At 48.5% G+C, this 26,443-nt stretch overlaps 1 protein-coding gene and 1 long non-coding RNA gene across 8 annotated transcripts in view; one reads left to right on the forward strand and one right to left on the reverse strand.

Annotated features, from left to right (window-relative positions):
- GRID2IP (Grid2 interacting protein) overlaps positions 1–26,443 on the forward strand; it is an 84,859-nt gene that overhangs the window by 51,286 nt on the left and 7,130 nt on the right. For 3 of the 7 annotated variants that reach the window (XM_065560283.1, XM_065560288.1, XM_065560287.1), the window contains 12 exons: positions 2,724–2,907; positions 7,018–7,172; positions 9,651–9,758; positions 13,821–13,921; positions 14,489–14,606; positions 15,623–15,948; positions 16,491–16,904; positions 18,381–18,468; positions 19,517–19,606; positions 20,828–21,024; positions 22,214–22,369; positions 25,978–26,064. In XM_065560283.1, coding sequence (XP_065416355.1) covers positions 2,724–2,907; positions 7,018–7,172; positions 9,651–9,758; positions 13,821–13,921; positions 14,489–14,606; positions 15,623–15,948; positions 16,491–16,904; positions 18,381–18,468; positions 19,517–19,606; positions 20,828–21,024; positions 22,214–22,369; positions 25,978–26,064 — 2,024 coding nt within the window. The remainder of the gene's footprint in view (positions 1–2,723; positions 2,908–7,017; positions 7,173–9,650; positions 9,759–13,820; positions 13,922–14,488; positions 14,607–15,622; positions 15,949–16,490; positions 16,905–18,380; positions 18,469–19,516; positions 19,607–20,827; positions 21,025–22,213; positions 22,370–25,977; positions 26,065–26,443) is intronic. The other 4 variants (XM_065560285.1, XM_065560289.1, XM_065560284.1 and 1 more) reach the window with 3 other exon arrangements.
- LOC122173984 (uncharacterized) lies at positions 17,977–20,978 on the reverse strand. Its single transcript, XR_006175115.2, has 3 exons — positions 20,845–20,978; positions 19,314–20,289; positions 17,977–18,462 (listed from the first exon to the last, which is right to left on the reverse strand). It is a non-coding gene; the product is annotated as an uncharacterized LOC122173984 (long non-coding RNA).

A 26,443-nucleotide genomic window follows, 5' to 3' on the forward strand; every position in this document is an offset into this window, starting at 1 on the left:
GGATTTATTCTCCCAGCACCCTGGTGAGGGAGGGCAGTGCTATCATCACCGATGGGGAACTGAGGCACAAAGAGGCTAAGTGACTTGTCCAAGGTCACACAGAAAGTTTGTGGCGGAGCAGGGAATTGAACCTGGAATGCCTAGGCTTGTGCACTAACCACTGGACCATCCTTCCTCTCAAAAAAAGTGTCTGGTTTTTAGTTCTGGTGCCTTGCCAAATGCCTACTTGGGTAATTACATTTTGCAGCCCTAAATTCCCTTTCTAGGTTCTGTTGGATACAATTTTCTTTATTTGCTGTCTCAAACAGTTGTGAAGTATTGCTGTGCACTGTTAAACAGCTGCTGTGTCCCACTCCAGAGGTGTCTGTACTTCAGTGGTAGGAGCAGTACAGCGTGACTGTGGCAAAGTAATTTGACCTCTTTGTGCCTCAGTGTACCCAAGTATAACATTTGAAGTACTGCACTCAAAGAGGATGTTGCGAGGGCTAAGTACATTAATGTTTGTAAAGTGCTTTGAGATTCTCAGCAGAAGCTTCTCTAGAAAAAGAAAGTATATGTAGGGTTACCATATTTCAGCGAGCAAAAAAGAGGACGGGAGGAGCCCCGCCCTAGCCCCGCCCCTGCCCCTCCCACTTCCCGCCCCCCCCTGACCTCCCAACCCTCCCCCCGTTCCTTGTCCCCTGACTACCCCCTCCTGGGACCCCTGCCCCTAACTGCCCCCCAGGACTATCTAAGCCTCCCTGCCTCTTGTCCCCTGACTGCCCCAACCTTTATCCACACCCCCACCCCCAGACAGACCCCTGGGACTCCCACGCCCCATCCAACCACTCCCCACCCACTGACAGCCCCCCCCCAGAACTCCCAACCCATCTAAACCCCTCTGCTCCCTGTCCCCTGACTGCTCCGATCCCTCTCCGCACTCCTGCCCCCTGACAGCCCCCCCCAGAACTCCCAACCCATCTAAACCCCTCTGCTCCCTGTCCCCTGACTGCTCCGATCCCTCTCCCCACTCCTGCCCCCTGACAGCTCCCCCCCAGAACTCCCAGCCCCCTACCCCCCCCGCTCCTTGTCCCCTGACTGCTCCGATCCCTCTCCCCACTCCTGCCCCCTGACAGCTCCCCCCAGAACTCCCAACCCATCTAAACCCCTCTGCTCCCTGTCCCCTGACTGCTCCGATCCCTCTCTCCACTCCTGCCCCCTGACAGCTCCCCCCAAGAACTCCCAGCCCCCTACCCCCCCCCGCTCCTTGTCCCCTAACTGCCCCCTCCTAAGACCCCCCCCAACTGCCCCCCAGGACCCTACCCCCTACCTGTACCCTGACTGCCCAAAACTTTCTCCACTGCCCCCAAAAAGCCCCCCCTGTTTCTTGACCTCCACCTCCAGAACCTTCCTGCCCCCTGACCTCCTTACCCTGCTGCTCAGAACAGAGTTGGGCTCTGTGCAGCCGAGCCGGACACGTGGCTGAGCTCCCGAGCACAACAAAACCCGGTCTGGCCCTGCACAGTGTTGCCGGACTGGGCTGCAAGGCAGCTGCTGGCTCAGAATGCAGGGCGGATCCGGCTCCTCTACAGCTGCTCCCGAGTCCAGCCCGGGACTTCCCTGCAGCCCTCCCAGCCACTCTCTGCTAATCCCGGACATTGTGAGAGCTTTGCAAATTCCCCCCGGACGCTATTTTTAGCACACAAAAGGAGGACATGTCCGGGGAAATCCGGACGTATGGTAACCCTAGTATATGATTTTGTGTATATTTGCTATTCTTAAAAAGAATCCTTCACTTTAGAAAATATGACTCATGAGAAGACATAAACCACGTCCAAAAGAGCAGAGAAAGGTCTAAAAGTCTCTTTTTGTACGGATTAAATTTCAGGCCTATTGAAACAATAGAAGCTCCATGACAGTTTATTCTGTTTATATTGGTTCAGCACATTTGAGAATGGCAAGGTTAATGATAAGCTGTGATTCAGCCGGAGTATCTTCTTCTGACGAGCTAAAGTATCCTGTTCACCACGTTGTTTTTCAGTGGCTGGAGTGTTTTTGTAAATTAGTCTGTTAGGTCTGTTTATTTTGAGACAAAGATGCACATATGCTCCCTTACACATTCCTTTTAATATCGGCCTTGGTGGGTTCCCACTCATAATTCACACACTCTGCATTACCTCGCTGATCTGGCCTTATCAGAGTCCTTCCTACTGATAAAAAAAACGATTGCCCAGGCATCCTGGATTCTAAGCTGCAGGTATACAGGGATCAGAGACACAAAGATTGAACCTGTTCTTGGAAGTCTGTTCAGGCAAGGCTCCCATTGAAGTTAATGGGAGTTTTGTCTGAGTATACGTAAAAGTGGAATAGTTAATTAAATGAGGACAGAAGGTTTTGAGGATTGTCGGATACAGCTTTAAGGCCATGCACATTAGTTTTTTTTTTTTTCCCATAGGTTTGTTTTAAAGGCTAGAGACCCTTTGGCCTTGATAGTTTTTCTTCTCCAAGGGAAGAAATTCCTTGTAGTTACAGGGATAGGTGTTGGTGGACTCCCTTCTTGTCTTTTCACAACAGATTGGCTGCAATCATTCCCAGCTCTTTAAATCACTTCCCCTCTTCATGCTGGAGTGCAGATTCCCTCAGAGGTACCGGGGCTGAAACTGGATTCTGATGCTAAGATTCATTGTTGCCTCCTGTTCTTTATCCATTTAATAATCTCTTTCCTTTGTGCCCACGTGCTGCAGATTCTGAGTCTGCTGACTCCCCGAACCCCTCCTCAGCCCTCACCTCCCTGCAGTGGGTGGCAGAGATACTCCCCTCTAGCATCAAGATCCAAGGAAGGACCTTCAATCAGCAGCTGGAACGTCTGTTAACACCACCTGAGCGCTACATCATCTGCAAATCACTAGAAGGTTTCTTCCAGCATCGGTAACTTATTCAATGCTGTATTCCTTTAGCGGGTTGTGGTGGTGATGGTGGTGTCCCTGATTACAATCTGCTTCTTGAATCAAAGCACTGAACCTCGGTATTGATGGCAGATGACAGAACAAGGAGCAATGGTCTCAAGTTGCAGTGGGGGAGGTCGAGGTTGGATATTAGAAAACACTATTTCACTAGGAGGGTGGTGAAGCACTGGAATGGGTTCCCTAGGGAGGTGGTGGAATCTCCATCCTTAGAGGTTTTTAAAGTCCCGCTTGACAAAGCCCTGGCTGGGATGATTTAGTTGGTGTTGATCCTGCTTTGAACAGGGGGTTCGACTAGATAATCTCCTGAGTTCTCTTCCAACCCTAATCTTCTATGATTCTATGATTGGAACAGACATTAGCTTTATTGACCATATCAGCATTGCCTAGATACCTGCACTGTACTGATTATTGTGCTTAAGGACTTGATCCTATAAGATGCTGAGCACCCTCAATGCCCACTGACTTCAATTAGAGTTGAAGTCACTCAGCACCTTGCAGGATCAAGCCCGAAACTCTTTGTTCTTTCCAATTATGCCTGGTCCCAGAGTAAACCTGGGATGGATTCTTTGAGTTGTTATAAGGCCTGGAAGGGATCTTCCCAGAACATTGTAAAGGATTCAACTGAAATTTCCTTACTTTCTTGGCTATGTTCCCCAACTATCCGCAAGGCCCTGTATGCCTGAGATATTCAGGGCTGCTGTTAAAGCAGCAGCTAGAAAAGGGTGCTGGGAGGCAACATGAGGTGCAGTTTCCCTTCTCCCACAAGTGATGAGCACCCACTGGGGGACTGATCTGTATTCCATGCCTACCCTGTACATATCCATCAGAGAAACCATTAAGATAACAGGGTGGAAAGCCCCATCTGGCCAGATGCCCAGCCCACTGAGGGGTCAGGGAATCATCCAAACCTATTACCTTTTGAGATTCACCCCTAATTGCCCCTTAATCCAACATAAAAATTACCTTGTTCTTTTCATGCAGCTAGGGGTCTCTGGCTGCCTGGACAGACCCTGAGCCAACAGCATGTCCTGTTCTTACAGTCAGCCCCTTTTGTTTAATTTTCATTGTGTTTTATGCCTCTCTTATTGCTCCGTTCAGCATTTTGGCTAATGTGTTCCCTTGGCCTTAGCACAAGAATGCCTCCCGCTGGCAAACTTTTCTTCCTGTAATTGAACACATCCGCTCTGCCCTGCTGCAGGCCTTGAAACTGATCTTATGGAGGCATTGAGAACTTCAATAATGCACTTGTTTTCCACCCTTGACCCTTAATCTTTTTCATACAGTGCTGATAAAGCCATCAGCAGGCCTGACATTTGGATATTAGGAGTGATAATGTCCCCGGATGGGCTGCTCAGGCCCATCTTTCTTAGAGCCTTGGCATTCATTGGGAAAAGCAGCCTGGCTCCCCTCTCCCTTCTACTGGATATTAGTTACTATGGAAAGTTTACAGGTGTAAATGCCAGTGGCCAAATCCAGAGCTCCTACCCAGAGAAGTCAGGCAAACTCCTGCTGACTTCGCTGGGAGCTTTGCCTGAGTAAGGACTGAGTACAAATGGAGTAGGGAGCTGACTGGCCCATTGATTTCACTGGGAGTTCTGAGGGAAGCTTTCAGAATTTAGCTCCATGGAAGATGAGGGACTGTCCATGGTGGTATAAGCTACTAAATACAAATGCACCGATAACAGCACTGTTCATAGCACTTCTCCTTCATTTCTTCTTCACCTTCAGGGCATGATGCTGCACACACTAAAATCAATGGGAGCATTACCGCCTACATCAGGAAGTGCAGGATCAGGTCCCTACTTGGCAGTGTCTCAGAGCTCAGAATTCCACACCTGATTAGATACCTTTTAGCACCTTGGCACTGGCTGAATGAGCCCTCCTTAAACACAGATTGTGCTAATCCTGCCCCGATTAAGCAGCATTCGTTGCTTTGAATTCTCATGAGGCAAGAACAGTTCTGTATAGATTCCCCAGTCATGCACTCCCTGATGGAGCAGAGGATGTTGTATTCTGCATTTTGTTTCAGTGCCGGTCATTAACAAGATGCAGTTTTGCAGCCTATAGGCCTGATCCTACTTACATTATAGTTTTGCCCTTGTCTTCAGTGGCAGCAGGATTGTGCCCATAGATATTAAAAGTAATGAGTCTAAGGCTTTGTCTACATTGGCAACTGAATGACAAAACTTTTGTCATTTAGAGGTTTTAACCCCCTCCTCCCCTCCCGAAAGACAAAAGTTTTGTCGATGAAAAGAGCAAGTGCTCCTGCCCACAAAGCTACCGCTGCTCATTGGGGGTGAAAATATTTTGTCAGCAGGAGAGCTCTCTCCTGTTGTCAAACAGTGACTACACTGCATGCCTGTACCTGCACAGCCGTGTGGCTAAAAGGTGCCTAGTGTAGACAAAGCCTAACACTTCCTCTCTCAGGTGCTGCATTCACCTGAGGCTTGGTCCTTCGGATACACCAGCTATACGCCACTGCAAGAGAGAGGGAGCTAGACTTGGTGGACTAGTGGTTGGATCAGCTGTGGCACCTCCTATGTTCTCATTTGATTTTGTTTGTGTATAGTTTGCCTGAAACTATAGGTTGTCTGAAAATGAGGCACAGCAAAACAGAATTAGCTACTCAGTTACATGCTAAAACATTGGAAAGGTCAGAACTGTACGATATAACACTGCCTGTCACCGACTAACATGCCAGACGTTATAATCCCAGTGTCTCCGTCTCGGACAATGATTGATTGTATTGAGGACTGCAAATGGCAAGCCAGGAACATACATTGCTTCAATTCTCAGCATCCCTCGGGAGGCCAGTGCAGATGACTGGTAGCCAAGACTCCCAAGTTTTGTTTTCAACTCTGCCACCGATTTGCTGAATGATTCACTTCACCTCAAAGACTGGCCAGCCCATTAGTAAAATAGGGGTAGTATCTACCACACAGGGGAATAGGGTGGGTCATTACTTAATGCTGATAAACCCCCTGAAGATCCTTGAATGGAACATGTGTTTGAGATGAACAAAGTATGATTGTCTCAGGTGCTGTGCCAGAGATGTAGGTAGCCAGAATAATGAGCAATCTTGGCCTTTGCTCAAAGCTGGAAATGAACCTTCAAGCTTCTGTGAGGTTCAAGAAAAGTTTGGGTAATCTTTGTGGTTTCCCACTAATATAAACAGCTTCCATTTCTCAGGTGACCACTGCACTGGGATGGACTAGTATCTTAATCCTTTTACCCGGGAATTCTTTGCTACCACATGCAAAATACAGTCTTGGCTCTTAAGAAATCAGTGACGTTACTCTTGATTTAAATCAGCATCACAGAAAGCAGAATCTGGCCCTACACAGAGAGTTCCCTTCCATTGATGCAAGGTTGCCCTTTTCAGGCTAAACAGTCAATCCGTTTATCAGTCTTCTCTGAGGCTTAACAATCCTTTCCCACTTGGTGTAGAGATTTCTACACCATCTTTACATGGCACCATTGGGGAGACCCAGTCCAGCCTTCGCTGCAGGCTGCAGCTTAAGGGTCTTAACTATGCAGTGGCTGTCTTCTCCACTCAGAACCCCCGGCTTCACTTTGCCCTGGGCCACTTCCTACTTACTGCCTGACCAAATCTTACCTCTCCCTGGGGGTGCTCCTTCTTCTTCCACCTATCTCTAGGCCTCCTCCCAGGCCCTTTCCAGTAGTCTGTAGAAGCCTGCTTCCTTAGTTCCAAAGGGGATTAGCCTTAGGTCTTATCTCATCCTCACACTGACCAAAGAGCAGTACTTTTTATAGCCTGGCCATCACATGGTCCTTTAGTCACATGCTCTGGGACTGCTGCAGAACTACATTTCCCAGAATTCTTTTGCTTTAAAGAGTCAAGTACCAGTGCCAAATGGGCTGGCAGTGCCTGCTTATAAAGGGCCCAGTACAGTTACACAGACAAATAAGAGACAAGCCCCTGCCTAAGGAGCTAAAATCTAAGTTAGATATAGGACAGAAAGAGATGAAACAAAAAGGGAGTTTTCATGGGAAGGAATACTGCAGCAAAAGTAGGTGATCATTGTCTTGCCTTCTCTTTTCAACTGTGCAGGAACATCGATACTCTCATAGTGGATGTGTACCCCGTGCTGGACACACCAGTCAAGCAGGTCATTTGGCAGTTTATCTACCAGCTATTGACATACGAAGAGCAGGAGCACTGCCAGCAAAAGATTGCCAGGTTCCTTGGTTACAAGTCAGTGGCAGGTGAGAGGAAAGCTCCTGTACTCTGACATGTGCACGCTGTGTCTCATGACTTCCCTGGGGATTGGGTCTTGTTGCATGTTATCACATTGTCAAGAGCAGCTTAAGATTACTGGAGGTTAGGTTGAATATCTTGTGTTGTGCTAGGGCTTGAAAAAAGTGGTGAATTCTCATAGGAAAGGGTGGCTTGCCAGCCTTTCTTGAATGGGACAGAGCTCCGGGGCCTGATTCTCCCCTGCCTTGCACCTTGTATAGTCACTCACACCTGTGAAGACTGGGTGTAAAATTCTACCTGATCAGAATGGCAGTGTTGTACATCCACTTTGCACATATGTAAATGACTATCCAGGGTACAGGACAGTGCAGAATCAGGACTCTCTGTTTCTAGCCCTGATCATTCATGAGATATTGATCTTTAAACCTGGGATTGGTCCAGGACTGAAGGCTGCTCTTCCTGCACCTTGGACCAGTGTAATTTTGGGAGGAAACTCCACATTTTGGGGGAAAGAAAGAAAAATATTTTTGTGGTAGGTTGTCTTAAAAATGCATCTGAGACAGTCGAAGAGCTGCTTAATGGATGCAATTTCTCCCCTGATGTCACCAACATGTGGCATAAATAAATGTCTACAATTAGGGTTCAGTTAAAATTAAGGCCCATCAAAGATCACACAAAGAAAGTGAGAAACATGCTTGATTCCAGCCTCTGCCTAGGAGGTTTTGTTCTATCACAGAGATTTAGGGTGGCATTAGCAAATCACATTGCATCCTGCAGTGAAGGAGTCTGCACCTACCTTTTCTTACTTGTCACTATCTGTTGTTGCTGTGGCAACATACAAACCAACTGTGGTTTGCTGTGGATTATGTGCTTCACAATCAGACAGCAAAAAGGCAGAGGGTAAATTTAGAATGAAAGGTTTTAATCTTTGTATCTAGATTTGTTAATTACTTTTAAATTCCTGGGTTTTAAACCATTTACATTTTGCTGATAAGTTTATTTTAAACATGGCTAAAACTGCAGGAAAGAGTTTTCAATTTGAAGAAGGGGAGGACTTGTTTAGACACACTTTTTTTTTTACACAATCTGTTTACAAAGGAAAAGTCATTTGTGTAGGGGCAACCAGCTCTTGCAGTGTAGGCACAAATGTTCTGAATTGAGCATGCAAAAATGCTTGTGTATTTGCTCACCTAATTTGCACATACAATTAACATGACTGCGTTTGTGCATTCAGAATAAGTGGGCAAACGTTCATATTTTTACATGAGCATTCCAAGCAGCTGGGCCCTGATATTCAAAATGAAAACTTTAAATGATATTATTATTAACATCCGAATCATGTCAGGAGACAGATTTGAAGTCTTGATTTCAGTTGCCTGTTTTAATTTATTTTAACACTGGTAGAGAGTGGGTCATCCTTTCCTATTCTATGAGTGCAGTTTTCAAACATAGGCATTTAAGTTGCACAAGTAAAATGTGCTACAAACATGTAATTGTGCCCGCTGTACATGTATGTACTCTTTTTCATGCACATATATGTATTTTACAGGTGATGCTATTCTAAGGTTAGTCCTTTCCCCCGTGTATATGGTTAGATTAGATATGTATCTACTTCAGGTCATTTGATGTGAGCTTGGGCTTCTGAGTGGATTAATAATACTGTTTGACACGTACACATCACTTTTCATCTTCAAAGCACTTTACAGATAGTAATTTAAGAATAACCTACAAGGAGTTGGCATTACTGGTCCTATTCTACAGATGAGGGAGGTGAAGCACAGGGTGTGGAAGTGACTTACCCAAGGCCACATAGTTTCAGAGGCAGGATTAAAACCAGGAGTTCCTGGTATTCAGACCTTACAATTAGGAAGTGATGGATGTGCTCCCTTCCATAAAAGGTCAGTCTGTGCTCACGTGACTTTCCATGTACTCTGGTACAGTGTGTGCATACCCATGTTTGGGAACATGAAGGCCAGACCTCCCCAGATTTGGGGCAGCTCTTCATTTGATCTGGTTCCAAACCAAATGGTCGTCTCCACTGTGGTAATGTTTCATGGATGTCTGTCTGAGTGCCTACCTGCCTGGCACTGAACATCATAGCCTCTAGGTTCTGATGTAATGCTAAGATTATTTTACCCAACACCAGCATCAACCATGTGGTTTTGGAGAATTCTTCTTACAGCTTGCATTGCAGCACTGCAGTACAGACTGCTTTGCATGCCAGGAGCCCATTCCTAGAGGGCGGAAAAGAGAAGGTTGACTGTTTCCCTCTGGAGTCATTCCTGATGAGCCATATATGCTGGGATCCTGTCCCCATGTGGGGGGTGGGATTTCAGGCTCACAGAACTTTGTGGTCAAGGGCAGCTGCAAACCTGAATGTCCCTGGGGTTGTTCCTCTGTGATGAATAGGAAGATGGTAAGTGAGGAGCACTGGGAGCCAGTGCATCTTGCAAAGACACATGGTAACTTATCAAGTCTCTTTGCAGCTGCAGCAGAGCCAGAGGCAGAGGAACGGCCCCGGACTTCGGTTCGAGGGGCCTCAGGATGTCGGGGAAGCATTCGAACGCGAGGCCTTGAGGAAGGTGGGACAGGAGGTAGGTCATTTATTGCTCTATGAAGATTCCCTTTGGAGAGCTCCTGCGGCTGTTTCCCATTTATCCTGGGCCCAGCGGGCCTGGTTGTTAAGACGCAGACCCAAGAGTCAGGATTTCTAGCTGTTGTTCTGGCCCAGTCCTTGATTTGACACTGGTCTCAATAGCAGCACTAGGTACAAGCTAGCAGAGAGTCAGGCTCACAGCCCTTGGCAGCAAATCCACTTTTGTTCCGACAAGGAACAAACTGTTTAACATCAGAAAGTCCTAATGTGAAAGCTGCCTGGGCTGAGCCTGTAAGTTATTTATTCAGGATCCCTAACATTGTTTAGAGGGACAGCCAGGGAGAATTACAGTGGGCTGCCAGGCCAGTGGATTAGCAATAATCTAAACCATTCTGCACATTCCGCCCCGGGGCTCTTCCAGGGATAAATCTTGCTGCAGCATTAAGGGATGAGGCTCACTTCTGTCTGTCTGGATCCATAGTTCTTTCTAGATCTCATCATTGCTTGTCCAGACTTCCCCAGGTTCACACCTAAAATGGTGTTTGGAAAGCCCCCAGGACCACAAACGCTGGTTCTGAAGGGGGTCCTGGCTCGTTAACCCGTCCAGCTGCTCTCAGTGCGCAAACTGCACTGAGGGATAGATATAGCCTTCCTTCTGTCCTCCACAAACACCTCATTCTCCCTCCCACTGGTAAGCCACAGTCTTCTAACCTTCCTGCAGGGCCTCTTCCAACATCCTGAAACCCCTGCAGCTCTCCCCAGGAGAGCATTACACTGCTGCTGGTTGCATCCTCCCACCTCAGTTCTCTGCCAGATCCCTCTTGATAGTTTGACATGCAGTCACAGCCAATCCACGTCCCGTTAGCAGCTGGCACCCAGCGTGGAATAGAAGTCTGCCTGCGGCGCTTTCTCACTCATCCGTTTCTCAGTACCATGCGACTCACCATAACCAGCCATGTTCCTCTGATGTAATAGCCTCCTGTGCCTCTAACAGGGGGATAATGGGGTGTTTAGAAATGGGAACCTAAGTCCTCATATGAACTTGTCACCATTAACAGGGACTGTAGTGTTACTGAGCTGTCAAAGGAGGATGCTGTCAGAGCCGCCAGTTAGAAGACATTTCTACTGGGAGAATCCAGTAACCTGCTGTTGAGGGGGATTTCCTGTGCCTGATATTAATGCATGGAATCCAAGACAACTGCATTAGCCAGAGGGAAGCCTCAGATTCCAGACAGATATTTGGCAGCTGTGAGGTTAGGAATATTGTCCTCAGTTGCCCTTCTGAAAAAACAGAGCAGGAGGGAAGCGTGACCTGTTGTCCTAATAATATTGAGAGTGAACTAGTCCCAAACCGAAAGGAGACTGGTGGGAATAACCCATACCCAGCAGATTTCCAGCTGTCTTTATTGTACAAACCACTTGTTCAAAAAGGGGTTTCTAGGTCAGTATGACAAAGAATCTAAACTGGAGGATGGTATCAGCCTGCCTGCTATTTATTGCTAGCAGAGATTCAAGTGCCAGATATTCAGATGAACATCCAAAAACACAGGGGCCACTTTGAATGTCACCCAAGCTACCCACACCTGCTGGATTTGCAGGGTGCCTGGTGAATTTCTGCCTATTGAGCTGCAAATCCTAAATTCCTTCTCTAGATTTTACTCAGGTCTTGCTCAGGTGTTTTACCTATTGATTTCAGTAGCCCAAAGCCTAAAGGCCTTACTCAGCATTTACTCAGGCAAGCTTTATTGAAGGCAATGGGCACTTTGCCTGAGGACTGAGTGAGGACCCCAGGATTCCAGTCCCCAAGAAGGGGAGCAAAGGTGGCATTATGCATAAGCTATTGGGGCCATGCGGCTGGCCCAGGATCACTGGAGTACAAGGTATTCCAGCCATGTCCCCTCTGCCCCAACACACACCTGGATGCTGGCTCTACTCCATCTGGGTGTCCTTTTATAGCACAAAGGCATGGAATGGGATGGGGATCTGTCCCTTGGCTGTATTTTAACTCCTCCAGGCCCAGCAGGAAGTAAGACGCCCCTGGGACTCCTCTGACCATGAGCAATAATGCTTCAGGGTGGGAAGGACTGACAATGTTTGAACTCAGTTAGAAGTTTTGGTTACACTGATTTGCCCAGCTTTGAGTTGCAGCCCATCTCCCCATTATGGCTGATCTGGTTCTTTGGCCTGAGGTTAATGGTTTGATTGGCCACTGTGGCCACTTCTCCCGAGAGCAGGCTCAGACTCCCAGTTCCATTTAGAAACACGGGTGAGTGACTGCCAGGGAGGAAACTCTTTTTAATCCCTGTCTTTAACTCTTTCCAAATGTTAAAGAGCCGATGGAGAGATTTACATTCCTTTCAGCCCAAATATTTTTATCTCCACATCTAGGGCCAAATTCAACCCTGGTGCAAGCAGGCACATCTCCAGAGAAAGCCGTGGTGTGCCACCCACTCACACCAGGTCTGACTTTGACCCATTTGCTCTGAATGGACAAAGTCCAGCTGTTAATGGCAACTGCAGAAAAAACACCCTGATTCTGACACATTTGGCACAGAGGAAAATGAGTTTAGGAATATGCCTGCTGGCCTGTTGCTAGTGGAGTGGCTGTCCTAGGAAAGCTGTTCTATCTGCATACTCCCCCATCATAACCCTGTGAGTCCCAGCCCTTACCTCGTCTCACTCTCACTGTTCATGCTCCTGCTTTTATTCTGGTCACAGCTCAGAATCTGTGGCATGGGTTTTTCATTTGCAGTGATTCTGGAGTCATCTGTTATCCAGCACATGACAACTAGGGTGAAGTGTCCTAATGAAAAAATGTCCAGGGATTTAATAAAAAAGAAGAAAATCTTTGGTGTTCCAGTAACAAGATGCCTTGATAGCACTATGATGGATACATTAGAAATACCTATTGACAAACTGGGTAATGTTCCTTCCTTCCAATGTTGTACTAAAGACTGTGCAACTGGTGCTGAAAAATTGTGCAACACTAGTAAAGTGCATCACTGATGAAGTGGGTTTTAACCCACGAAAGCTTATGCCCAAATAAATGTGTTAGTCTCTAAGGCTAGGTCTATACTACCCGCCTGAATCGGCGGGTTGAAATCGACCTCTCGGGGATCGATTTATCGCGTCCCGTTGGGACGCGACAATCGATCCCCGAATAGGCGCTCTTACTCCACCAGCGGAGGTGGGAGTAAGCGCCGCCGACAGAAAGCGGCAGAAGTCGATTTTGCCACCGTCCTCACAACGGGGTAAGTCGGCTGCGATACGTCGAATTCAGCTACGCTATTCACGTAGCTGAATTTGCGTATCTTAAATCGACTCCCCCCTGTAGTGTAGATGTACCCTAAGGTGCCACAAGGACTCGTCGTTGTTTTTGCTGATACAGACTAACACAGCTACCCCTCTGAAACCTATTGATTATACTGTAATAATAACACCGAGCACCTTTCAAACAGTGAGAAATTACATGAAGCCTCACACCAACCCACTAGCAAGGTAGGCAGGTTAACACTAATATCCTCATTTTATAAACAGAGAGGCAAAGTGTCTTGCCCTCAAGCATAGGAGTAGCTGTTGAAATGCAGGCAGCATTCCACTGTTCCTTGCTGCCAGGCTTGTATGCCAGTCACTAGGCCACATCTAATTGCACATGTGATGTCTGGTGTCTCTATGCTCAGTGTCATAATTAAAATATTTTCGCACATTTGCCTGGTCTACACAAATATTTTCCCTAGTGGGTGACCCTATCCTACAGTGTAGATGGCAATTTAAATGAAGATTTTAGCAAATTACCCACAGTGCAGCAGGAAATATGTCACCATTCATTTAGGGTTTGGGGTCCGTACAGTCCATAAAGTCTGAACTATCCTTGTTCTGCATCAAAGATTCTGCTGAAGGGAGTGAGATATTTGGGTCCACAGGGAAGATGAGATCAGGCTCTTAGTCTCGTGTGAGTGGATGTTCCCTGTTCTCTGATTAGTGAGAGGTGGGCAGGTGCAGCAGTGAAATCAAAGGATGCTCATACAGGGGACATCACTGGCAGTTCTTTCCTTCCCAGCAGGTCACAGCGACACCGGGGAAGTATCAATTCGACTGACGCCTGGAGAGAGGCAAGCGGGTGATGGCACATCCCTTCCAGAGACTCCCAACCCCAAAATGGTTTGAACCTTGGCTATCTATGTGTGCAGCTGTTTGGGTGGGTTTTCTGTGAGGAAAGTGGTGGCTGGGAGAGAAGAGCTTTCCTGGGCAGCTCTTGCTCGATGACTATGTAACATTTTGACTTCACAGGGCAGCAGAACAGTTTGACTTGATTTTATGTTCACATCAGAAGGCAGATAAACAAGGGAAGGGTGCTAAGGGTGCTGCATGCACATTTATCACCTGGGCATCTGCTTCCCATGCCAGAAACAATCCCTTCAGCACCTCATCAGAGCGGCTCTCTAAACATATTACCCTGGCAGTCAGTTGCTTTAACAGTACTGGCATCTTTCAAAGCTTTGGTACAACCTAATCAGAGAGAGTGAACGGTGTGAGATTCAGAAAAAAGGGAACCATCTTCCCTTAGTGTCAAATGCTCCTTAAAAAAGGGCGATTTTTTAATGCAATCAATAATAGAGAGCAGTTGGGATCAGGGATGGGACACAGAGCCTTCCTCTTTTACATCACTGGTTTTCAGACATTTCCAGAGTTGGACATTTATGGTTGTTTTTTTCTTTTTGCTTTCAGATGTCAGCTGTCTATGCAGAGTTAGAAAATCGCCTGATCAGCAGCTTTGCAGGAAAGATGGCTAATGCCCCCCCACACAGAGATTCACCTCCTGTCCCAGACCAGGCAAACGCTGCAGGTAGAGGCTTTCCTTCTCCTGGTTTTGGGATAGAGGTGGTTCATTTGCTCTAGCTGGTATGATGACCCGCAACATGCGGGTTTGGTGCTAGTTATGCAGTCCCAGGATTACGTTACATTTCTCTTTGCACCCGGGATCGAGTCATTTGAGGTCTCATGACAAATTACTGCTCCATTAGGGTGAAATCAACATAGGTTTATTGCAGGCAGTCATCCCCTTTGGAGGAGAAGGGTCTGTTGGCTCCCCTGGTAATACTCTGACCTTAAGCAGAGCTTGGGCAGGGCAAGAAGCACAATCTCCCAGGTCCAAAAGAAAAACACATTAGTTGTGTGAAGTGTAACAGTTCCTACCTACCCCCAGGGAGACGCTTTCCAGAGACGGGTAGATCCTGGCCCCAGCCACACCTTCCTTCAGGTAGTCTCTAAATATCCCCTGGCCCCGCCCACTCCTTCTTTCAAGGAGCTAGCGCAAGACGTCCCCTCTCTCTGCTGGTCAGCCACTATTGAGCTGGGCTTTCCCCCTTTTAACTCTTCCTCCAGGCTTGACAGCTCTCACAGGTGCATTGGGGCAGGGTTGATGGAACCCAGAGGCTCTAATTAACCCCTTCTTGGTCAGTGTTGGGTGTGTGCACCGCATCACAGCAACTTTTTATGCTAAGGAAGGCAACAGTGCAGCCTCTGAGTCTAAGGGGGCCCACAGAGTTCTAGAATGTGACCTTTATCTTCAGTGGGGAGGAGTGGGGCGTTGCCATGCTCTGGTTTGATCTCAGAAGCTTCTGCTCGGATCAGGATAGATCACTGCATGCTGGCAACTCTCATCTCTCTAGGTTGCACCTTTATTTCCAGGTTGCTGTATTGTACACAGACGTTGGAGCGCCAAACAGTTTGCTCTAGTGACCCATGGCTGGGTGAAGGCTAGGCATCCGTGTTAGACCACAGGAAATGTTCATAGCCCTGCTTTCAAATGAGATGTAGGCTTGGAGGAGTCTAGTCTGCAGCACTGTTTGTTTCCTGCAGGTGTTCGGAAGTCGGGGATGACGATCTCCTGGCAGAGTGATCCTTTGCCCTCCCAGCAGTGCTATTACCACCCACACAGCAGCATCCCCTCCCCCAGCAGCACAGAATCCAACCCCTACGTCAGCCTAGACAGCAGCCCTGCCCCTTCCCCCAAGCACATGGACTACGCGCTCAGCCCCCTGTCTCGACGGAAGAAGCTCTTCACCTTCTCCAGGCCCCCACGCAGCCGGGACACAGATCGCTTCCTGGACGCCTTGAGTGAGCAGCTGGGACACAGGGTCACCATCGTGGATGACTTCCTCACACCCGAGAATGACTACGAGGAGGTGAGTAAGGGGACCTGGACAGGGCTGCGCTCAGGGGTTGGGTTCCCTGTTGGGACGATCGGTGAGGTACAGTCGCATCACACCCAGAGAGCAGGAGGGAGCAGCTTGGTGGCTCTGTCTCGGGGAGGCTCCTGCAGAAGTAGTTGGATGGGGACTATGAAGGAGAGTTCTGGGCTGTACAGCAAAGCACTGCGATCCTGGGGCAGGGAGCTCTCCCAGGGCCTGATTGCACTGTAGAGTTAACTTACATTACTGCTCTCCAGTCCGCCTAGCTCGAGTGAGAGCAGCCACACACAGGTGCTGCACTCCTCCCGTGAGGGCTCAGTCCATGCTTCTTTGCACTGCAGGAAGCTGTGAATTCTTCCCCAGTGAATTGTGTCCTAGGTGCTAGCCTGCGTCCACACTACAGAGTGGTCATGTTAACAGCTGACGAGTTGTGCTAACTCGAGCTTTAGCTTGTACCTTGATGGGCCGTTGTGCCCAGTGGCTGGGGGTAGAAGCTTTTCTCATGGTGTAGTTACATTCTCTTTTTCCCAAATCAGATGAGTTTCCATGACGACCAGGGCAGCTATGTCACCAATGACATGAGCAGTGCCAGCGAGTACATCAGCAGCAGCGATGAAGGGAGCTCTCTGACCTACTCCACCCTATCTGATCACATCCCCCCTCCTCCCCTCAGTCCGCCCCCACCCCCGCCACAGTTCCATGACTCCAGACCAGTCACTCTGAGCTCAGAGGCCACAAGAAATATCTCCTCCCCACTCTCCAAAACCCTAGGGAGTCACTTACACCCAGTTCCTCCCCCTCCCCCTCCCCCGCCTCCCCCACCAGTGCCATGTGCACCCCCCCTGCTGCAGCGGGGCCTCGTACATCGCAGGAGCGAGTCCAGCCACATGAGTGTCAAACGGCTGCGCTGGGAGCAAGTGGAGAACTCGGAAGGCACCATCTGGGGGCAGGTACCGTATGGAACCCAGCACTCAGGCTCAGTCAGGGCAGGATGACATTGGGTCCAGTACTGAAGTCTACATCAGGAAAGTAACAATCCAAGTAATCAAATCTCCGGCTCCAAGGCCTACACTATAGGGGTCGGGAAAGAAGATTTCCCCATGTGCAGCAGCATTTCCAGTTGGCCAGGTGCATTCTGTGGGGGTGTTCTTCCCTCCCCCTGGAATATCAGGGGTTGGCCACTCCTTAGGCAAGAAACTGAAACAGGTGGACTCACTTATCTATCCCAAGGTGGCAGTTCTTATGGTGCCTCTCACTTAATTTCATCCTTGCTTTGTTTGGATCAGAACCCAAAGGACCACATAAGGGTCAGCTGTGATTAGTACTGGAAAACATATCCAGTAAGATCTGCCCCAGCCGCGCTCTGCGGAATATTCCTTTATATCCATGTGGCTTGGTCAGTGTGAGCAGGGGTTTCATCAATCACCAGCCATAGGAAATTGCAGTTTTATCAACAGGGGTGTGCTAAAAATTGTGAGCATGCTGGAAAGCAGAAGAATGGCACCCAGGTATCACAGGGATGGGTGCATTATAACTGGAGAGATGGAGAAGAGGCTAGAACCAGAAGTGATGTTTATTAGACAGTATTATTGACCTGTGCCAGGCAGGCTGTGATTCGCCCTCTGGTGGTGACACAGAACTCAGCTGCTTATCTCAGCTAAAATGATAGGATTTGACTTGATTGAGGTGAATTTTAGTTGTTTTGAATTGATTTGGAAAAAGCTGAGTCCAGTGAGACTTAAATTTCAAGCCATGTACTTTCTTCCCTAAACAGTGTTAGAAAACGTAGAAATTAACAACTGGGCAGTCTCTCATGCGGATCCCTATTCCCCAAGTGATTTTATTCAATGAATTAACTTGGAGTACTCGGCCTGTACATTTGTTTCTCACTCCCCTTTTGGGGGGGCTGGGAATGAAGTATTTCTGCTTAGTGATTTTTTTGGATGCAAAAGGCACTTGAGGTTTCTGTAATTCCCATCGTATGCATTAGTGAAATAATATCTGCCCAAGAAACATGCTGAAGAGTTACTGTTTTTAATTTAAATGTCATACAATCTTCTAAGTTAACTCCAATGGGACTGTCTGCAAGCAGCAATGCTGGAGGATTGAATCACCAGGTTCCTTTCTTTCTTCTGAACAGAGAATGATCCCATGGGATGTAGTCAGACTCTGATATAAAAAATACCTCCGTTCCAGGACATTTTAAGAGAGAAATTCATGACCACATAGACTCCAGTATCTGCAGTGGCTTTGTAGTGGGCAAACCCCAGTTATAAGGAAAATGTCACAAAAATGCACCTGCCTCTAGGTATTCTGGGGCTGCATAGTTTAGGGCTTTTGGGGTGGGAATGCAGCGCAGAATGGGGATGTGCAGCATGGAGATCTCCTGGGACAGGGTCTTACTGACTATATTCCTCCTCCTGCAGCTTGGAGAAGACTCAGATTATGACAAACTGAGTGATATGGTCAAATACCTCGACCTGGAGCTTCATTTTGGAACTCATAAACCTGCAAGTAAGTAAACCACTTATGAACAGCCATACTGCCACTAGAACCCAGAGCTGACACAGAACAGATAGTTCTTTCACCATAAAGTGTTCCCTAAGTAATCAATGAGATAATGCCTATTTCCAGGGACACTGTCATCACAGAAGTCATATATAGTGGTCTACCAATAATTCTTCCACACGATACTAAATAACATCTCAGATTATTAAAGTGGAGATTATTTTAAAATCTCCCTTAATTTTCTCCAGTGATGCTGTTTGTTTATTGTCTGCATTTCAGTCAAATGGGGCTGTGAAACTCAGCTGGACAGTTTCACTTTATATGTTCAGTTTCACTTACTGGTTCTCATGCAGCTGTATCTCGGCTCCCCGCCCTAACAGCACTGAATGGGCTAGAAAGAACTCCAGGTGGAGCTCTAAGCATGAGCTCAGGAGTCCTGGTCTGCCTTCCTAGCAGAACAACCTTTAATGAATGAAAATCAGTTCCATAGCTGAAAAAGAGTGTGGGGGAGGAGGGGGATAAGGTCAGGTCTGTCTCTTGTGGGGCATGGGGATGTGATAACCTGTCTGTCTCCTGGGGGAAGGTGGATGGGTAACTTCCGATTGCTCTCCTGGGTGTGGGAGGAAGGTATGACTAACCATTAGAAAGGCAGTCTATGACTCACTTGAATTGAGAAGAATAAAATCGGAGTGGGATTTCTGTGCTTAGGTAATAAATCTGATATGGGAACATAGTGGTTTTGGAGGGTCATTCAAGGGTGCTAGTCTGCGAGGCTTTTTGGCAGGGTGAGGTGGTACTAACTCACCCAGTTAAGTTTCTGGCGCAATCTGGGATTTTTCTGTGTCTCTCACCTCTTGTTTTACCTTTTTCAGCTCAGCGTGAGTCTTCCATTCAGGAGATCTTTGAATTACAGAATTCAAGGATTCCCGGAGCCATTCCTGTGCCCAAAGCATCATGTCTCCTCACTCTCATTCATTATCTCACTGTTTTCAGCCCAGTTTCCTCGGTGCTGGAGTCAACTGAGCCCGTCCTTACATCTGATTAAATCTTTCAGTTTCTCTTCCAGAGCCAACTCTGTTGCCTGAATCCTTTAAAAAGAAAGACGTGGTTGAAATTTTGTCTCACAAAAAGGCCTACAACACATGTAAGTAAAATGTCAGAGTGGAAGCAAAACCCTAAACAGGTCCTGAGATGGAACGGCAGTACCTGGCAGTATAGAGAACTGGAAAGGTAAAAAGAGAGCAAAGATAAATAGGTACATCCCAGCTTGGCTGGGTGCAGTGGTCAGTACAGGACAATAGAGACCACTGCAATACAGTGTCCTTTGTAGGCCAGCAGAGACAGTCAGCCTTAAGCTAACGAGAGGAAGGCTTGAAGGAGAACTATAAAGATGGGCTGTGACTCACTGGCGTGGAGTGGGGTGGATAGCGCTCCAGATAATGGGGCAGCCCCAGGAATGAGGCTTTTCTCCCTGCATTGTGGAGAGTGGCAGGCGGGGAGGAGGTGCAAAGCAGAGGACGCTGCCGAACATGACCAGAAGCACCTGAGGGCAGCACACTCAGCTGATCTTTACAACTGCTCCAGTATGGATCGGTGTGCATTGCCCCAGAGCCTGCCTCTGGATGAGGCCCCAGCAGGCACATAGATGGGGGAGGGGGGAGGGCTGGACTGTGACCCCAGACAACTTGGCCACTCCCCCTTGAATCCAAGGAATGCACGTGGACACTTAGCTTGGCCCTGCTGCCTAGCATTCAGTAGAACGACAGGTCACCATTCTGCCTGGCTCCTGCATGGGAATGCTGTGAGGTGTCCTCCATCCCCTGTGCACTGCATAGGACAAGGCAGAATGTTACCATTAAATATCTGACTTTATCATGCACCTGAATCCCATTAATCCTAGGGGAGCCCCATGGGGAGACTAGACCCTGACATGCATGAAGGCTTCTGCTCTGTCACCCAGGCTAATCCCCTGCATTGCTTCCACTTGGATATTTGTAAATGAGCATTTTGGATAAAGGGGGCGGGAACGGGAATGGAGTCTCCTACCTCTGGATCACATCTTCCGATCCAGCCCAGCTGGGTAGTGACTGAAAGTTCTCACCATCTGATGGTGGTTTGGTGGCTCGGGTGAGAAGATAGAACTGTCCCGGCCCAGTTCCTGTTGGGCAGGTGTCCACATCACAAAAAACAGGTGGCCCTCTTGCCAACAGTCTCAGCAGAGAGGCCAAGAGACTGCCCTCCTGCCCTTATGGAGCTTCCCTTCGGGGTGTCCACCCTGACACTACTATTCACATAGAATGTAACCAGCCTTTGGAGTCTGCTTCCTCCCTTTGCCCCAGCTGATGCCCTTCCTCCTCCTCCCCAGCCATCCTGATAGCCCACCTCAAGCTCTCGCACATCGAGCTGCGCCAGATTCTCATGACAATGGAGAGCGACCGCCTGGAGTCCTCTCACATCAAGCAGCTCCTGCTGTACGCGCCTGACGCAGAGGAGGTCCAGCAGTACCAGAACTACCAGGACAATCCCAGCAAGCTGAGTGAGCCAGACCAGTTTGTCCTGCAGGTAGCTGCCATGTGGTTGGGCCTGGGGAAGGCATGGGCGCTGCGGTGTCACTGGGATGGTCCTGCTGGAAATCCAGCCAGTTCAGCCAGCTGTAGGAGAATAATTGCACGTTGTTTCATAGACTAACCTGCATCAAATCAAACAGCTACAGGTGTTATAAAACTGTGTAGCACCAAGAGTGTGCTGGGCCCTTTACACTCACGGGTCTCAGCCCTGTAGAGCCTGCAGCCTAAACCCACATTATGCAGACCCAGGGAGGGAGGTGGAGCACCTGGGAATCCCCATGGTTGAGCAGGGAGGATTAGCTCACATCTTGGCACCTCTGCGATTATTAACTGGACTTGGTTTTAATTGTAGCTTTTCTCTGGTCTAATTTGCCAGTGGTTTTTTTGAGACAAGACTCAGGGCTCATAGGATTCTTGGCAGGAGGGTGTTTAAAAAAACTGGTTTAATGACGGGAGGGTGGAAGTGAGTCAGGGAGGAAGTTCCAGAATCCAGGGTTGCATTTCCTCTTAATGGTTAGTAGGTTTCGTAGAGCTGGCTCCTTTTTTAGGGAAATAATGCAATGTTCTGAGCGGCTTTCATGCTTACAGCCCAGGAACACCATGCCGAGAGGAAAGGATTTTCAGAATTCTGTGATCTGCTTGTTAGTATTGGATGCACAGCACTATTGGGGTGGGGGCAGGTGTGTGTTCAGTGGAATAGCCAGATCTGCTCTTGAGTTTTGGTTTCGCTGATAACATATAAGTATGTGGCCAGGCATTGTGAACTGCCCTGCATTCAGGTACCAAAGTAAAGCGTTTTGACCTCAGGCTCTGCCACTTGGGTCTCCCGAATCTCCCTTGCCATGTAAATAGATGGGAATTGTGACAAATTAGTGCTACCAAACAATCGAGCTTGAGATTTGATTGTGCAATTTTGCCCAGCTGTGAGTTTCTTCCTAGTGATAGACTCTCTGGTGGATACTGGCATTAAACCCAGTCTGTGGCAGTGAGTTGAAAGCTATTGCTGATTAAAAACATCAGCAGCTACCCACAGTTGCCACCCAGTGATACCTGAGAGAGGGCAGGCAAGCACTGTTTCACAGTAGAGGGAAATTCTGCATTAAGGGGAACACTGCATGTTAAGTGGGAGGGAAGGGAGTTAAGCAACGGTGACCCCAGTAATTTGTTGCTCCCTTTTTTCTCAGATGTTATCAGTACCAGAATATAAAACCCGGCTACGAAGCCTTTACTGCAAGACCACCCTGCAGGAGAAGGCAGAGGAGATCAGAGCCAGCTATGAGTGTATCTGCAAGGCTTCCCTGGAGCTGAAAAGCAGCAAGAAACTGGCTAAGATCTTAGAGGTCAGAGAACAAACCTCATTGCCAGTAATAGCCATTGGGGGGCATCCAGCGTCCGCCACCCAGCGAAGCACGCACAGTCTGTACCAGCTTGTTGAGGGCTCCCTCCAGCCCATCAGCATCCTTGGATCGGTGCTGGTGTTGCTTTACCTGCTGGGGCATCACAAGACAGGTGGAAATTGTACTCTCTCTAAGGCCTTCCACTTCCCACAGTAGGTGAGGCAGTGTCTGTAGCTACTGAGCTGTCCAGAAGTTCCTTCAAGGTAGGGCCACCCTCACGTTTTTTAAGGCCCAGAGGGGAGAGCTGCCGGCGGGTTGTTTCCTTCTCCCCTGGTTTCACTGCTGAGGAGATAGGTCTGACCCCTGAGTGGCAGAGCTTGCACGGACCATGAAAGAGCAAAGCCCCAAGCAGCAGCAGGCTTCGTTTTGCTAGTGTGTAATGCTGGCCCTTCTAGAAGGAGAAATGCAGGGGAGTTATGGGGAGCAGGTCGGTTTCTTTTTAAGCTTCATTGAACTCATGCAGTTATTTCTTTTCACTCTTTTTCTCCATTCTGTGCCCTGGAGATGGGAGGCCACATATTGCATCCATGTGTTGGGCCTCCTGGTTCTACGGCAGCATTTTGGGCTTCAGAGGATCCCATTGCCGCCCTCCTCTGGAATGCATGTACGGTGTAAGGGTGGGGAGAGAGTTAGTGCACACGCTGATCCAATCCAGGCTATTGGTTTATTCCATCAAGGACCAACCCTGGGCTCCGGTAGAATTGACAGCTGGCTGCATGTTAACGCTGCAGCAGACTGGTTGGCTGTATGTGGGCTCACAGAGCCTAAGAGATTCTCCTTTAGCTCAAGTGGCCTCTGGAGCAGGAGGATGTGGGCTCTAACCTAGCAGCGGCTGTGAACATCTGAGGGGCCGTGGTGTGCAGCACAGTGACAAATGCGAAGTCCTAGCTAGCCAAAGATTTTTTGCCAGATGGAAAAAATCCTTCTTCCCTTGCTGTGTAGCTTGGCCCTGGACTGCAGCAGCCTACCCCTGCCTTCCTGACCGATCCACTGGGCGGGGGGCTTGTAGATTTGCCTCTTGCTATCAGTTTCATGCTTTAGAAGAAACTGGTAAAACAAACAGAACACGATGTGACAAAGGACATTTCCAAATGAATGTTTAATCCTCGTAATGACCTTTTCGCAGCAACCCAAATCACACCTAGTTAGCCGTCTGGAGCCAGTAGCTGGCTACCGATTAACTTGTAGATATGAGAAATTCACACAGCTCCAGTGGCGGGCTCTAGCACTCATGACAAGGGGACAGGGCCGGCTCCAGGGTTTTTGCTGCCCCAAGCGGCGCAAAAAAAAAAAAAAAAGCTGCGATCGCAATCTGCGGCGGCAATTCGGTGGAAGGTCCTTCGCTCCGAGTGGGAGTGAGGGACTGTCCGCCGAATTGCCGCCGAATAGCTGGACGTGCCGCCCCTTTCTGGAGTGGCCGCCCCAAGCACCTGCTTCCCAGGCTGGTGCCTGGAGCTGGCCCTGCAAGGGGATCCCCCACTTTCCTTTAGCTCCTCTGTCTTCTTGTCATGACAGGTCTTGAATCATCTTCCAGTGACTGTGAGGGGCCTTTTCTAATGAAAGGCACTGAGAGCACTTTATTGAAGGCTCAGCCCTGGGGGTCCTAGCCTATTTCCAAAACTGCCCAGCCCCACTGTGAAGGGTCAGAGGGACAGAAAGGAGGGAAAGCCTGGCTCTGGTGAAAGGGTTACATGTCAAGAATTCACTCCTCAAAGATCTCCATGGGTAAGCAAAGAGAGGCGTCCAAGCCCTTTGGCCTTCTGCGGCAAAGAGCACGGGCATTGGATCAACAGGAGAGTTCCCTATACAACAGGCTTACAGATCCCAGGGCAGGGCCTACATACTCAAAACATAAGCGCACTGATCCTGAAAGGGAGACTGCTGCAGAAGATAAAGGAGATTCTGTTTACTACCTCGAGTTGCAAGCCAAAGTCAATCTGTCACGCACACATGCCTGCACAGAGGTAGGGGTCAAATACATCATTAACTATCACGCAAGAAGCTGCCTCCTGGCCAGTGAGATGCGATGGATCAGGCCATTAGTTCCCATTTGAACTTCAGGCGGGATTGCAGATCCTGCAGGACAATCCTCTGTCTCTAACTCCCACAGAGCTCTCTGACTGCGCAAGCCCCCTCCAAGTCAGTAACCAAACGTGCAAATAATAGACCCTCAAATGGCTTTGAAAGTCTCCTGAGTTCCTGTACATTCACATGGGAACTGCATTCCCTGTCTTGGTCTCTAGACCAACAGACTGGAACACCTGCTGGGAACTCCAGTGGCAGCTTTTGCTGAGAGAGAGACTATTTGCTCTTACAGACCCACTAAAGCAGTGATGGGTATTCCCACAAACTGCATGGAGAACTCATTTTTAATAAATATGATAGCATGTGCTTGAAGCAGCCACTGTAGTTAATGGTATGTTCCAGTTTCCATTCTACCTCCCCACCTTCCTCCCTTCCCAGTTACTCAGAACTTTCTCTCCCTATTGCTTTTTAGGCTAACATTTTCCATGCTTTGTCTCAGCCCACAGCTGACACGGCCTCAGAATTAGTTCAGCTGAGTTATGGATGTGGGGGTGAAATGACCCTTTTGCCATATGTCCTGATTCATAGAATCAGAGAAATATCTGGCTGGAAGGGACCTTGAGAGATCATCTAGTCCATTCCTCCTGCGCTGAGGCAGGACTAAACCATCCCTGACAGGTATTTGTCTAGCCTGTTCTTAAAACCTCCAATGACAGGGATTCCACGACCTCCTGAGGCACCCTGTTCTAGTGCTTAACTATCCTTAGGGTTAGACATTTTTTCCTAATATCCAGCCTGACATGGAGAACAATTGATCACCATCCTCTGTATAATCATCTTTTAGATATCTGGAGACCGTTTGATTGAAATGATTGCACAGTCGTTACTCAGAGGTAGCTAATGCTGGAGATGGCCAACGTGGTATGTTTTGTAGCCCTCATTAGGGAAGGAAAAGAAGTGGGGTTGGAAGAGTTTCCAGAGCTGATTGAGAACATTGGTGGTGCTGAGTCTGCGGTGTAGTGCATCTTATACTTGTCTTTGAAAGGAGCAGCACACATTCCTCCCAGCACCTCCTGCCACCCCCAGCTTACTGACCACATCCCCGTGGGGCTGGGATGCTGCTGGCCTGTTGGTAGCCCCGGGGCCTAGAGCTCAAGGGAGGGCTCTGCTTGGACTGTGCCGGGCTCCTGTGCAGGTTAGCCAGGGTGAAGAAGAGACTGACTGTGCATTCACCAAAGAGCAGGCAGAATTTTGCCCTTAACATTTATTCGTCCGTCTAATGCCTTGTAACGAATCAATGCAGTTTCCCTTCATAACTTTCCAAGCGTGCACCGAAATAGGCTTGTTTTCTCAGCTTCTCCCACAGGGGTGCTCTCAATCCATGATCCAGGTGCTGCCCCAAAACTAGCATCCCTGCTGGGTTCCTGATGAGTCCGCTCCAGCCCAGCATTAGGCACAGAGGGAGGGAGGGCGAGTAGCAGGGCAGGGTTCGCTGACTGATCGCTCATGGGAGGTTCTCTTTGCAGTTTGTGCTGGCAATGGGGAACTATTTGAACAACGGGCAGCCCAAGACCAATAAAACGACAGGCTTTAAAATCAACTTCCTCACCGAGGTAAGGCGAATGGGAACAGTCCTCATTGCACATGCTGTTCTCATGCTGATGAATGCTGAGAGCTCAGGGAGGGACCAGGGTACGGGATGTATTTCCAAAGACAGCTTTTGAGTGCAGTGGCCATTTCAGGGCCCCTTGAAGGGAGCAGGTCAGTGGCAGGGTGGGGATACCAAGGCAGGGGTTATAAAGCAGGGCTGGGTCAGTAGTGACACAGTGCACTTCCCTGTGCGGGTCTCAGACTCACACTCGGTTCCTAGGTTGGCAGGAGCTAATAATGGTGCTGTGGTGGCACCATGGACGTCTCCTGGGAGAAGGCCTGCTACTCTGTATAGGTTCTTACACTGCAACCTTCACTGTAGTATCTGAGTGTCTGTCTGTG

Source organism: Chrysemys picta, chromosome 10, assembly GCF_011386835.1.
Source record: "Chrysemys picta bellii isolate R12L10 chromosome 10, ASM1138683v2, whole genome shotgun sequence".
Classification (NCBI taxonomy): domain Eukaryota; kingdom Metazoa; phylum Chordata; order Testudines; family Emydidae; genus Chrysemys; species Chrysemys picta.